The 15,211-nt window shown below is 37.7% G+C and overlaps 1 protein-coding gene across 1 annotated transcript in view; it reads left to right on the top strand.

Annotated features, from left to right (window-relative positions):
• The window catches only part of GUCY1A2 (guanylate cyclase 1 soluble subunit alpha 2), a 344,865-nt gene that overhangs the window by 232,504 nt on the left and 97,150 nt on the right, over positions 1 to 15,211 (top strand). Inside the window, exon 6 of the mRNA XM_034933619.4 lies at positions 10,885 to 11,028. Within this exon, the coding sequence (XP_034789510.3) occupies positions 10,885 to 11,028 (144 nt within the window). The remainder of the gene's footprint in view (positions 1 to 10,884; positions 11,029 to 15,211) is intronic.

Genomic DNA, 15,211 nt, shown 5'->3' with positions numbered 1-15,211 from the left:
AGGTTTAATCCTTATTTTAATAAAGTTTTCAAGCAAAAAAAAAAACAAAGTAAGACAAATTTCCCACATTCTCACTTGTGGAAGCTAAAATGTAAAAAATTGAATTCATGGAGATAGACAGCAGAAGGGTGGTTACTAGACACTGGGAATGGTAGTAGGGTGGTCATGGCGAAGTGGGGATGGTTAATGGGTACAAAGAAGAGAAAGAATGAATAAGACCTAGTATTTGCTGGCACAACAGGATGACTATAGTAAAAAATAATTTAATTGTACATTTAAAAATAACTAAAAGAGTATAATTATATATAATATATACTGTGTACCCACAATTAAAAATAAAAAATTAATAAAAAAGAAACCACCACACAAAAAATACTAAAAAATGAATTCTTAATGTTTTCACTTGATATGCTAAATTGGGTCACAGGATTTACTTTTGTGACATCAATTAACATTACTTAGCACTCCTTATGTGTTTATTCAAAATATAGCAGACATTTGCCATTCTCTGGGGATATATTTAAAGTTCTGGTAAATCAGAAATCCTTGAAAAATAATAGTCTCATTATTATTTTCTAAAGAGTGAGTGGATGAACTCTAGGTAGAATAATAACATTGAGTATTAATATGGTGGTGGGAGGTACAGAAAGTTTGCAAAGAACATTGAGTTACCCATTTTGATTGGAACATGGAGTCAATTACAGTGGTAGAGGTGGATGAACCTGGGAAACTGGAGCCCTAGTGTTGAAGATCTTACAGGACTGTCAGAAAGAAATTTTGAATTGCCCACATCTAACAATGATTTAGAATGAAATTTTGACTTGATATTTTAATGTATTTCTCTTTCCTAACATGCTTCAGTATTCAATATCCTTTATGATAAACAACCTGGGAGGTAGAAACAGTATTTTCCACATGATGGAGATTCCTGTGCAGGAACTGGAATGCACATTGAAAGACCTACTGAGAGTTTTATCAGGAGGAGAGCTTTCTGTGATAGACAGTCATTTGGAATCCATTTTCCTTCATTTGGGAGTAGTTCCCAGGCCAAATCACTGTTCTATTTATATCCATGACCTCCTTTTCAACACTGTACCAGCTTAGCACTGTGTAGAGACATCCTTAAAAGCAGCCGTATTTGGGTCAAAAATGTCAACCAAAATGAGTGTAATTAGACAAAATTTTTTTTTTAAAGAAAGAATGAAGAGGCTGTTTTGTTTTTGTTTTTGTTTTTGTTTGTAGCCTTGTCAGTAAATCCTTAGACCTGTTTCCATTTGAATTGCTAAATCATTATGTACAATGAGCTTGGGTGTGTTTAATTGAGCTCAACAAACTTTGGATCATTGAATGCCTACTGTGCCAGATTCTCAGCATGTGTGGTGTGTACGCGTGTGCATGTGCACATTTGGACTGGTCGTTGTAGTCTGCACTTTCAACAAACAAGGAAATATCTGGAAAAGTTTATTACCCCTATGGATGGAATGGAAGACAGAGAAGGAGTACATGGGAATAGCTGGGGTCAGGTTAGAAGTGCTTTTCTCCTTTCTGAAAGCCACTGCTCTTTAAAAAAAAAAAAAAAGGTGGATATCGGGGTGAATATTGTACTATTTTTAACTCACTTCATATACAGAAGTCTTCAGACTTTGGGAATCATATATAAACAACTGAAGCTTGTGAATGCAGATAGCTGGCCCTTATATCCATATTTTGATTCAGTAAATCCAAGTGGAGCCTGGGAATCTAATTTTTAACAAATACCTTCTGGGTGATTCTTATGCAGGTTGTCCTGAATTTTGCAATTGAAAACTTGCTTAAGGGCCAGTTCTGACCCCTAAATGTAGAAATTGAATGCAATTTAAAGCATTTAATAGAACTCTTATGGGCATCCTGATACTGTACTCAGGTCCAGGGATATAAAGTTAAGTAAATATCTAGCAGGCGGAGAGGAGTATAAACACACACACACACATTAACATGATACATACTGTGAGAGTGATAGAAATTTGTTCATCAGGTATGGTTGTAAGAAAGTTACAGATCCCCCCTTGCCAAATAAAATGAAAGAAAATTACAGATCCAGAAATCAGGAAAGAAAACTTGAAAATCTTGAGGGCTGAGTGCTGAGATAGACTTTGCCTAGTTTGCAGCTTTGTTTGGGATGTGCCCTGAAAAAGTCGTATACTCAGTGAAGTGGAAACGGTTTTTCTTTTTGCATCTTCTCCTTTAAAAGTAATATGTGCATCCATGAGGCTTTCAGGGGCCTTTAGAAAGAGTAAATAAGCCTAGTTTCAATCCATCCTCTCCGTTAGGGTCTCTGAGAATCAGACTGTGAATTTAAAGCTGTACTGGAGAAAAAAGCTACCCACATCTAAAAATGATGGTGGGCTTTAAGAGATGAGATGACCTTTTATTTTCCTGAGCCTATGCAAGGAGTGGGTACCTATGTACACAGATTCTTCTCTCTGAAGTGCCTGTGTAGGTTAATGACAATGCCAGCTGAGGACTTTCAGTTCTTCATATGACAGATAGTAATGCCCATAGGAAGTTAGAGGTATTATGAGGTTACTTTAATGACTCTTTATCACACCTTAGTTCTGTAGATATTACCCATGACTTCACATGGAGGACAAGTACGGAGCTCCAGCCTCTGCAACATTAATCTCATTAATATACAAAAATTATTGCTAGAATATTAATCTTTCGCATCATAAAATAAGATCCTATAATGCAGATCTTCATACTGAATGACTACAAGGTTACTTACAGAAACTAAAAAAAAAATCTTAATAACTTTCCTTTTTGGTAATCACATTTATGGGGAAGGATAAAATTAAAATGTGGAGGTAGAGTCACAATATAATGTCTGATTAAAATGCATATGCTTATGCCCAGATGCCAAAGAGGTAGAGGCTGCTTCTTTGTTCCCTATGGGAGGTGGAGCCCCGTTTTCCTTAGTTTTGTTTATCTCTTGTTCTGGTCCCAGCAACTGGGACCAGGGGCACTCCCTCCTCTAGAGCTAGGGAGACCGAGGTATGGCAATTTTCAGGCTACCCCACCCTGCCAGTCATCACCTGTGATGACTTAGTTTTCTACTGGCACCACTAGTCTTGGTGAGCATCCTGCTTTCAGGAAGGAGTGCCCTCTCAAGCCCCATAAATACTGGGAGAATAACCTACAGGGTTGTGGCTGGCACCAGGACTCAGGCAAGAGCTGGTATGTTGAGTTGGCTAAAAAAGTGACAACTGAGGAGTGTGCCATTTTCTCAATAGCAGCAGGAAAGGGGAGGAAAGCAGCGGAGGTGGTGGGTGAAAAGAAGGTGGAGAGATGCTGGTGGAGGAAGAAATGTAGGTTGAAGAAGAGTTGATGAAGTGATATCCATGTAGAGAAGAGAGGAAATGATGAAGGAAAATAAAGTGACAGAGACGAAGGAGGAGGTAAAGCCCTGGCCTCTGAATGCCACGGACTTTCTGAAGGCTGGAATTGGAGACAGTACCTGCACAGGCTAACAGGGGCTTCCTCCAGCTGGAGCCCAAGTTTGGGTGGATATGGTGACACTGAGATGAGACCACAGATTCATCAAACAAAATATACTCACCTTCTGGGATGCCACCTTTTGAAACCACCCCCACCCAAGGTCATGCATAGGGACCAAGGTGCAGATTTGCTGAGGGCCATCTCAATTAAGAGGTAAAGACTTCAGACATCTAACGACATGCTACATGTTCAAAATCTTTTTTTGAACAAACCTCTACTTCAGAAACAAGGTAATCATTAAACAATATGGGGTCAGATCCTCTGGACAAGTGGGATTTCCTTTCATTCCAGTCACATGGCAAGGATCCCATGCCCCAGTCCTGTAGGAGCAGGATATCACCTATAGGTTCTTCATCTGGTCCTCAGACTGTAGCCTTCCAGAACCTGATAAGATTGCTGTTATTTTTAAAGGGATCTCTAGCCCAACTCCTGAAATACCAACTGTCATGTGGAGGGAAAGCCAGGTTACCTTCAGCAGGGCAGCCCATGGAGATACTCAGGCTGTTCTGGTATCAGTGTAGCCAACTCCTACTTTTGGAAGTTGCCCCTGCTCCAGATCATCTGCCATCTATTGTTGGACCTGTGCTTGGCCAACAGTGATGTCTGTGTGCTGACCTCCTTGCATCTTGGCTTCTCCGGACTTTTAGTGCTCCCAGCTTCAAGAATGTGGCTTTTATGAACATGCCCATCACTTTGTCTAAGCCAGGAAAATGGTGAAAACTGCATTCTTTCATCTACATGGCTTGAACCCTTATCTGTGTCAGGGCCTTCCTGTCTCTTTTTGATGTAGGTCTTTATGAGTTATCTTCAAAGAGGGTCAGTGTATCTTTAAGAACCGCAACCTCAGGAACAACGAAAGGCTGGGTTCAAGGCTGGTGGCAAGCTGGTTATCTTCAAGTATGTCCCATGGGTGTTCCATGGACCTAATACCTTTGCTTGACCACAATCACATAGATTTTCATCTTTGGTTAGGAATTCACTTCAGCCACCCTACTGAGTATCTGGCAAAACAGGGGCATAAACAGTGGCAAGTTGCTGTGTATGTCTGAAGTGAAGGACAAAAAGTAGAGGGCCTCTTAATGTACCCAAGACCATAGTTTTTCCTGCTCTTCTGTTACTAGTAAGTATCCATGAAGGCCTGGGCTATGGTTTTGTGTGTGTGTGTGTGTTTCCTGGCCAGCCTTTTGGATATTCTTGTGCAGTCCGCCATTGACCTCATTGTTCAGTTTCTAGTCACCAAAGACTTCCACAACTGCTTATGGACTCAGACTCTTGGCCAACCACTGGAGAAGCCCTCTACTATGCCCCATCCTCCCTGTCACCCAGAACCACAACAAATGTCAGCTGATTGGGCTGGCAGGTGTGGCCCAGTTCTCTCAGCAAGGGAAATATGGCATCCTTTCTAAGAACCGAGCATTCTTGGTGACAGCCAATAAGCCCATGAAGAATATGGGACATTTACCAGTCCCCTTTCACCCACCTGAGCATGATGAGGTGTCCAGGTGCTCTGTGAGATACTAGGAGAGAAAAGAAAGCATTTCTCATCTTTAAAGTTTATCTATATCTGTCTGCCTACATCTTATTCCAATATCTCTTCTCTCTCTGTCTCTTTTTAAGGCACCAGAGCACCCTAGAACACAAAACGGCTGGAAAGCAGACTTTCTAATTTTCTGCTTCTCTTGGTTGTGTCCTGGGAAGATTGTTCAGTAATGTAGACTCTGAACCTCTGCTCTTATGCCCCATAGAAAATTCAAAGAGGCACAGACCTAGGAGTGTCAGATTGAAGGACTGAGGTGGTCACGAGTCCCATGGAACAGGGATGGTTAATTGCTTAATTGTGTACATTGTTCTTTTTGGCTAATCTTATCCTCAATACTGACCCCCTCACCCCGATTTCTTTCTTCCATCTTTGCCCAAATATCCAAGAAGTTCCCAGATATTTCTTAAGTATTAGCCTAGAGGGCAAGGAGAAAAATGTTATGGGAATGAAATTTAATTAGGAGCTAAAAGAAATTCTTTTAAATTATCTAAAACTAAAATAAACAAACAAGGTAAATGGGATGGGTGTGGTGGCTTATGCCTGTAATCCCAGCACTTTGGGAGGCTGAGGTGCACAAATCTCTTGAGCCCAGGAGTTCGAGACTAGCCTGGGCAACATGGTGAAACCCTGTCTCTACAAAAATTTAAAAAAAAAAAAAAATAGCCAGGCATGGTGACATGCGCCTGTAGTCCCAGCTACAAGGGAGGCTGAGGTGGGAGGATTGCTTGAGCCCGGGATGGAGGGGTTGCAGAGAGCCCACATCATGCCACCGTACTCCAGTCTAAGTAGGCAGAGTGAGACCCTGTCTTAAAAAAACAAAAAAACAAGGTGAATGCATAGCTGTAATATATTTATTTACACCACCTTTATTTCTGGAATAATGTAAAGATTTTGATTCTAAAGTTTTGAGAAAAGATAAACTGAGATAGGCAAATTCTTTAAAGTTTTATAAAAGCAGCTATAGTAATATGTAAGGGAGCAGTTGTATGTATTTTTAGTACTTAAGCCTCCTCTTCTATGTTCAGAAAATAATGTAAGTTTTTTCAGACATTTGCATAAGCATTATCTTTTCCCCATCTCCATGCTTAGTTTAGCCATCTTTATTCTTATCCAGTGCCATTCACGAACAGGTGGGAGATGGTGAAAATAAATGAAATGCACTATTTTAAACTGTGTCTGTTGTATTTAAACTATATAAAAACACTGAGGCAATTATAAAGGAATTCAGAACAAAGTCAACTTTTAGACAGTTTTTCTTTTTTTTTTTTTTTTGTAGTCTGTTTACCATGTCCACTTGTTTCATTTTGGTTTAGCTCAAGGAAATAAACTCAGGAGCAATGGAATTGACCCATGCCACTTTCACTTTTCCTGCTCCTCATGAAGCAAAACCCACTAATTACTTTGAAGGAATCCACTAACACTTCCACATATATTTAATTTTGCTAAACTTGTATAGAGCTGCCTTAGAGGAAGGGAGAAGAGAGAAAAATGGAGCATTCCTAGAAAGCTGCATTAAGACTGTTGTGTTTCTGCCAATATTCTTAAGGTGCCGAATATATCTGGAAAGAAAAAAAAATCACCAAGATATATTACGTACACTTTACTTAATGTGTATGCCAATTACTTAAACTTTCCAGACATTTTGATATTAGAGAATGTGTGATTATTTATTCATTCATGCAGTACACAAAGTAGTTTGCCATTTCCCATTCTCTATACATTAAGCATAGCCATGTAACTTGCTCTGGTCAATGAATCATGAAAAGAAGATATATATGTCACATCTGGGAGGAAGCTTTAAGAGCTCCGGTACAATTGGTCAGAACCTCTTTTCCTTTGCTGTGGCGACTAGTTCCCGACGTGGAGGTTCTGTTAGCATTGTTCCTGAAGTGAAGAGATGTGGCACAGTTTCTCCCCTCCACCCCAATCCCTTAATCCAAATGGATATGTAGAACGAATGAGAAATACACTGTTGCTAATTTAGTGCATTAAGATTTGGAGGTTAAATTGTTACTGTATCATAATCTAACCCAGCCTATGAAAACATTTTTTAGGTTTCTGTATGTTGGATATTTATGAATAATTGTGAGAATTTCATTTCCTAATATGTGTCACTGTTTTTTTGATGTCTGTGTCTTCCCTACCTCTTTGGTCCTATTGTTTCTAATATTTGGAAACTAAATATATATATTTAGTTTACACACCTATGGAGAGAAAGAGAGAAAGGTCTTGTTCTCGCTTTGTCACCCAGTCTGGAGTGCAGTGGTGAAGTCATAGCCCACTGCAGCCTTGATCTCCTGGGCTCTAGCGATCCCAAGTAGCTGGGACTATAGGTAAGGTCCACCTTACCTGGATAATTTTTATTTTTGTAAAGATTGAGGTCTCACTGTTGCCCAGGCTGGTCTTGAACTCCTGGACTCAAGCAGTCCTCCTGCCTTGGTCTCCCAAAATGTTGGGATTCCAGGTGTCAGCCACCACGCCTAGTCTTAAAGTTTTATACAATCATGTATGGATTGTAATATGAATTTGTCATATTTACATTGTGCCCACATTTATTTTCTACTTCATTCATTAATGTATCAGTTGGTAACATATTGGTCTAACTTTTCTATGCAATTAGAGTACATACTCCTAAGGAGAAAATGCAACATATAACTAACTAATCTCCATGTATTCTTGTGCAAATTCTAGTCATACATATTTAATGGAATTCAATGCATTTTTTTCCTGAGAAGATAATTGAGATGCTGATGAGGATGATGATGGTGATAGACATTTCAGGAAGTGATTGTGCTCTAGGAACTTGGATGTTCAGAGCTACTGCAAAGCATTTTGATTTGTGCAGGCAATTTACTGACTATATGTTCTGATATCTGACAACCAGAAATAAGTTTTGAAGTACACAGCTAATAGCATCATAGATTTTCAAAGTGTATACAAATATGAACGGGTGGGATATTGTGAAGATTAGCAAAGAACATTGTCTTATTAGGGGTAAAATGGTAAATAATAGCCACATTTTAGATGTTTATTCTTTGATGGTTGTCTTCCTCAGTGAGAATTATTTCCAGGAAGTATATTTTAGTCTTGGGAATAAAACTTTTGCCAACTCATATTGCATTGTCTTTCTATTCTTATAGTATAATTTTATTTTCATTTTTCTGGCATCAGAAAACATGTCTTAAAGTGAAATTTTTGAATATAATGATAGATCTGGGGGTATTTGAATCAGTTTTAATGCATATTTCCTGATGATCAAGTGATAAGTTTTGCACTGTTGGTCTCATGAGCTTCTTAAGTGTTCTCATAATATTCCCTAAATTAGTGCTCATATAATTTCATGCAGTATATCTTTTTAATATTGTAGTGTTGGAATGCTTTTACATGGAAATTTAATTTTTGATATTAAAATAACAGAATATTTTATAATAATTCTCGGTATATTTATGCTGGAAGCATCTCCATCACTGATGCATATTTTTCCTATACAGATCTACATAGCACACAGATATAGATGGTGCTCATAAAATGAATGATGAAAATAAGCAAACAGTGAAAATTACTTATTGTAATTATGGTTAGCATGGTTGATTGACTTATTCATTTAGCAAATATTCAATAAATATGAGATATTTAATAAATAGCTATATTATAGATATTATGCTAAGCTCTGTGAATACAGAGATGAAAAAAACATAGTCCCATTTCTTTTTTCTTTTCTTTTTTTTTTTTTTTGAGATGGAGTCTCGCTGTGTTGCCCAGGCTGGAGTGCAGTGGCGTAATCTCCGCTCAGTGCAAGCTCCTCCTCCCAGGTTCACACCATTCTCCTACCTCAGTCTCCCGAGTAGCTGGGACTACAGGCGCCCGCCATCATGCCCAGCTAATTTTTTTTGTACTTTTAGTAGAGATGGGGTTTCACCGTGTTAGCCAGGATGGTCTTGATCTCCTGAACATAGTCCCATTTCTTAAAAGCTCACATCGTAGCCAGGGATATGTATTGACTTTATATAGATACATATTGATTATAGCTTGTGCTGAATGTTAAAGCAGAAAGATGTGGAAGTGCTGTGGAAACAGAATAAAGAAAGGATTAGTTCTTTGAGAAATTATTTGATAAAAACTAAAGGAAAGAACATGGAGCACATCACAGAAAAAGTGACACTGGAATTGTGCATTTACTACAATTTTTCATCACTTCAGCCTAATTAATAATATTAAAACTATTGAGGATTTTATTAGGTTGGTGCAAAAGTAATTGCAGTTTTTGCCATTAATACCACCGTCTCTATTGTGGATAATTAGAGAGCTTTTCTCTAAAGTAAAAGAACTTTTATTCCATGTTCTATGCTTTGGAAATTTGGGAGTTTTAACCTGGGGTAAATATTTAAAATATTTATCAACAGCAATGGACATTCGGAATGGATGTGACAATAGAATTAGAAGAGGGTCTGGAAAGACCCCTACAGTAGCTGTTAACTCTCAATTATATGGTTACAGATGGGCCTCTGCACCTCAATTTTTCATCTGTCAAATATCACTAATACTTGTTTCTTCCTTTTCTTAAAAATCATACTTTAGGTTCTGGGGTACATGTGCAGAACATGCAGGTTTTGTTACATAGGTATACACGTGCCATGGTGGTTTGCTGCACCCATCAACCCTGTCATCTACATTAGGTATTCTCCTAATGCTATCCCTCCCCCACCCCCCGACAGGCCCCAGCATATGATGTCCCTGTCCCTGTGTCCATGTGTTCTCATTGTTCAACTCCTACTTATGAGTGAGAACATGCAGTGTTTGGTTTTCCGTTCCTGTGTTAGTTTGCTGAGAACAATGGCTTCCAGCTTCATCCATGTCCCTGCAAAAGACATGAACTCATCCTTTTTCATGGCAGCATAGTATTCCATGGTGTATATGTGCCACTTTTTTTTTTTTTTTTTTTTTTTTGAGACCAAGTCTCACTCTGTCACCAGGCTGGAGCGCAGTGGCGCAATCTCGGTTCACTGCAACCTCTGCCTACTGGGTTCAAGCGATTCTCCTGCCTCAGCCTCCCTACTAGCTGGGACCACAGGCACGCACCACCATGCCCAGTTAATTTTTGTATTTTCAGTAGAGATGGGGTTTTACCATGTTAGAGGATGGTCTCGATATGCTGACCTCGTGATCCGCTGCCTCAACCTCCCAAAGTGCTGGGGCTACAGGAGTGAGCCACCGCACCTGGCCCAATACTTGTTTCTTTCATGTAGGATATTTGTGAAGATAAAATGAGACAATGTACATAAAGTGGTTGACACAATGGTATGGAGTATGAATATTTAAGAAACATTAGGCATTACAATTTTTAAGAGTAAGAAAGAACAGACCTGATGAAAAATTACAGATATATCTAAAAGTGTGGAACAATTTTCTTCAGGTGGAAAAACTGGGAAAAAAGTACTTTCCAAAGGAATACTTGAAAGTTGGAAGGAGATGAAGGGATGGCTCTGGAAAAGGCAATTATTTGGAAATTATCTAGGCAAAATACTGACAGTTCTATTTTCGTGGGGGATAATTATTTTATATTATAGTTGTTCCTAATTTCAATGATCATCTCTAGTGATAATGTTAATGAACAACCCTGGAGTGAGATGTCAGTATTTGACTGTGGCTGTTTGCAAACTCTGCTGTGATTATACACAGTAGTCTAATTGCTTAATTTATTGATGTTTTGCCGACATGTTTTTCAGCAACATTTGTGATTGCAGATAACTAATCATTTCTCTTTGGGCTCATTATCATACGTTTGCATTTGATTTGTCTGATTGCTGCAGGTGGAAACAATAGGTGATGCCTACTGTGTTGCAGCAGGGCTCCACAGAAAAAGCCTCTGCCATGCTAAACCCATTGCTCTGATGGCCTTGAAGATGATGGAACTTTCAGAAGAGGTGCTGACACCTGATGGAAGACCGATTCAGGTAACCCTCCCAACAATCTAGTTTGAGTAGTAAGTGCACATTAACTGCAGGAGGCAAATAATTCCATTCCAAGTTCTACTTTTTGTAATTTATAGATCTAGACAAGTTGGGTGCTTAAGGAGGACAAGGAGTGACTAGAGATAACTCATAAATCCAGGAAAAGAACAAATGCAATAGGTCCAAGATAGGAAATGGTTTGTGGAAGGCAAATTACTGTGGAGGAAAGAAAGAGCTAAAAGATTAGACCCAAGGGAAGAACTTACTGTCAGTGACCAGGTCACCAAATCCAAGCAAGAATGATGATGATGAGATTCGGAGTTTTAGAGGTAATCCAAGAAGTAAAACACAAAAAAAGCAAGAAAATGGAGGACCTGCACAACTTCCTGTAGATAGTATACAGGTATTCCTTGTGAAACATCAGACCTCAGAGTTACTTCTGGAGTTTTTCTTGTGGCAGAGTTTGAAGATTGCAGCCTGTGAAAACTTTAAAAACAGTGGAAAGTCCAGATCCTGGTGTGTTGTACTCTTGGGTCTGATGGTCTTCTGCAATCTGAGGTCTACCTCTGGGAATGAAGAATGAATGAGGTCATCTACCATATTTCTGCTTGAGCCCAGTGATGGATCCCAGAAGTGTCATTACTTTGAAATCAGAAATCTTATATTTGGGGAAGTAAACTTGTATTCAAGTCCACCCTTTTATAACAGCTTACCAGCTAAGAGTTAAGAAAACACGGGGGCGGGGGGGTGGGCGCAGGAAATGGCTAAAAATATGAGTACCGTTCTAGTTCTGGCATTATAGCAGATTGGGGACCCTGAACAATCCATCTGATTAAAATTATGAAAATATTGGGTTAAATATATTAAAAAATATTTTTAAAAAAACTATTAGGCACTTCTCTGAGCTCACAGGAACAGGAAAAACATGACAATTACACTACGTGTGTAGATTGAAAAAAAAACGTAATTGGTGAATTTAACTTAAGAGCCCTGTTATTAGCAATGATAGAAGGAAACTAGGAAATATTATTCCCCCCTGGAGGATGCCAACTTCAATCCTATCCTCAAATTATTTCCACAGATTCCATGTGTTGTAAAAATAAGGTCCTAGTTTGTGGTTGTATTTTTATCTTTTAGTTGTTCTTGATAAGCCAGAAGGTTTAATTTTAATGTTTTAAATGATACATATTTTCTTTTATAATTTGTAAATTTTTGACCTGACCAGTTCACAAAAAATTCTTCCTGACTTAAGTCAGAATTTCCTAATGATAAATTTGCAGTTTTATAGTATGGGTTTTTACATTTAACCCACCTGGAAGATAAAGGTTATTAAAACGAGTAATAAAAAAGAAAAAAGCCACACACACATGAAAACAAAGTACTATGGGGAAGAACCGGGGGAAATTACAGATGTGAAAAAACATACCTGGGATGTTTTCAGATATCAAACTTATCAGACACAGGATTAAAATGACAATTTTTAACGTAACTATAAGAAATAAAAAGAGCTGAAAACTGTGAGAAAGAGACAAGACTTGGGAAAGAATCAGAGAACTTCTAAGCAATCAACACGATGCTTAAGAAAAGAAGAGAGAACAAAGTGGACAAGTTTAAAAGCAGATTAGACATAGATGAAGCAAGAGCTTGTTCACTAAAAGAACTGAAGAAATTATCAATAACTAAGTTCAGATATTTAAAAATGGGGAATATGAATAAGAGAATGTAAAATATAAAATATGTGGGAGACAGGGCGGAGAGAGTGGAAAGATGTAATATATATTCAATTGAGGTTCCAAATGACGGTAACAGAGTGAATACAAAAAAGAGAATTATTTTCAGGAACTATTAAAAGATGTCAATCAGTACCCAGACACAGTAATCAGTACCCAGACACAGTAATTCCAAAGAATTCTGCAAAAATTAAACCATAGGAATCCAAAACTAAACCCATCTTAACGAGACTGCAGGGCATCAGAGAAAAAGAGCAATTGATAAATTATAAAAGTGACAGCCTGGCCACGGTGGCTCACATCTGTAATCCCAGCACTTAGGGAGGCTGAGAGGGTGGATCACAAGGTCAGGAGTTCAAGACCAGTTTGGCCAAGATGGTGAAACCCTGTCTGTACTAAAAATACAAAAAATTAGCCGGGTGTGGTGGCGGGCGTCTGTAATCCCAGCTACTCAGGAGGCTGAGGCAGAGAATTGCGTGAACCCGGGAGGCACAGCTTGTCGTGAACCGAGATGTGCCACTGCACTCCAGCCTGGGCGACAGAGCGAGAGTCCATCTCAAAAAAAAAAAAAATTATAAAAGTGACATTGATTGGTGTGAAAAGGACAAGGCATTCAATAAATGCTTGGGGGACTATTGGCTATTCATGAAGAAAACTAATTGAAATTGGCATTGTACTTTATGAATCTTTATATAAATCAATTCTTGGTGTGGGAGGTAAATGTAAAAATTCATATTATAAAACTATAAATTTGTCATTAGAAAATTTTGACAAGTAGGGAAGGATTTTTTGTGAACTTATCAGGTCAAAAATTTGCAAATCATAAAATAAAAGTTTAGAACATTAAAATTAAAAGCTTCCTGTTAAGAAGAACTAAAAAATTAAAATACAACTACAAATTAGGAGAATATTTTTGTGACACATGTAATCAATAAGTATCTAGTTAACCTTGTCAGTAATCAAATTAATAGAAATTTACAACACTATCATAAGCATTTCTCCCTACTAGTTTGACACAACTTTGAAAGTCTGACAGTGCCACTGTTGGTGAGGATCTGTAGCAGCAGGAAATCTCACCCATAGCTAGTGGAAGTATAAATGGTACAATTTACTTGGCATCACCTGGTAAAGTTTAACTTTTGCATGTCCTACAACCCAGCATTTCCTCTCCTAGACGTTTACACATGTACAAGGGAAGTACTTGTGCACGTGTAGCAAAAGTCACACACAAGAATAGTTTTTGTAACAGTCTCAAACTCTAGCTAATTCAAATATCCATCAACAGTAGGATAGATAAACTGTGTTATATTTATACCTTGGTATACCATATAGTTAGGAATATGAAAGACCTCAGCTACTGACATCAACATGGATGAATGTCAAAAACATAATCTTGAACAAAAGAATCAAGTCATTAAAGAATGCTGTAGTATTATTCCACTTAACTAAAGTTTAAAACTGGAAAAATGGAAACAATTCTATTTAGAAATACCTGCATTGATGGCAAAAAGTGTAAAAAAAAAAAAGGGAATGATTAACACAAAATTCAAGCTGGTGCTTATCTCTGAGGGAAAGACATGGGAAGTAAGAGGATACAATAGGGAAAATAAACATAGTATAAAATTTTTTATTTTATTACTCTTCTTTAATATGCACATATATGTTTATATTTAACCATTTAAAAGTGGAAAGAGAGTTTTCTAACCACTCCTACCAGTGATGAAAATGGGAAAATATGGAGCATTAAAAATAAAAATCTAGTTTAAGTTCCCTCAGGGAATAATTATTGAATGGTACTTCTACCACTGCCAGGAAAACAAACAAAAGGAATACTGTCTCACATTTGCTGCACACTGCAAATATAGACATTCCAGATTGATCTAATCAGTTCTTAAATTTTCAAGCCTACCAGCTGGGCAGGCTTCTCATTTGGGATTGTTTTTGATGTTGGATTTTCTTTTATGGAGAGTATGTTTGTATTGAATTTAGCATTGTCATAGCACAGTTAAATTACCCGAGAACAAAACCAGGGAATTGTGTTTTACAGTGTGTTCATCAATATTTTCATTTGTGGGATTTAATATTAGCTCTTTCTTATGAATCAGATAGTCTTATTAAATCAGAAGAGGAAATATCCATAAAGATTTAATAAGAATGCAGAAAGAGAATTCAAAATAATAAACCACCTTAGTAATTTTAGCTTCCTTACTAATTTATAGTATTTGCATGATTTGGGATTATTTTTCAGCATATTAATTTGATTTTAAATTGCCTTCTAGCTTGGTGCTGTGGGAACATTTCCAAACTTATTGAGAGAATCTTTTATTATGAAACTGCTGGGGTGTTGTAGTAGAGTTGATATGTGATAGCTTACTGTTTATGTAAGTTTTTAGGTGATTTAAATTACAAGTTATTATAATAGCAATAATTGACTAAAACTGAATCCAAACTTTGAA

Source organism: Pan paniscus, chromosome 9, assembly GCF_029289425.2.
Source record: "Pan paniscus chromosome 9, NHGRI_mPanPan1-v2.0_pri, whole genome shotgun sequence".
In the NCBI taxonomy this organism is placed as follows: domain Eukaryota; kingdom Metazoa; phylum Chordata; class Mammalia; order Primates; family Hominidae; genus Pan; species Pan paniscus.
Note: the sequence above shows the minus strand (reverse complement) of the source record. Positions and strands in the feature narration are given on the sequence as shown.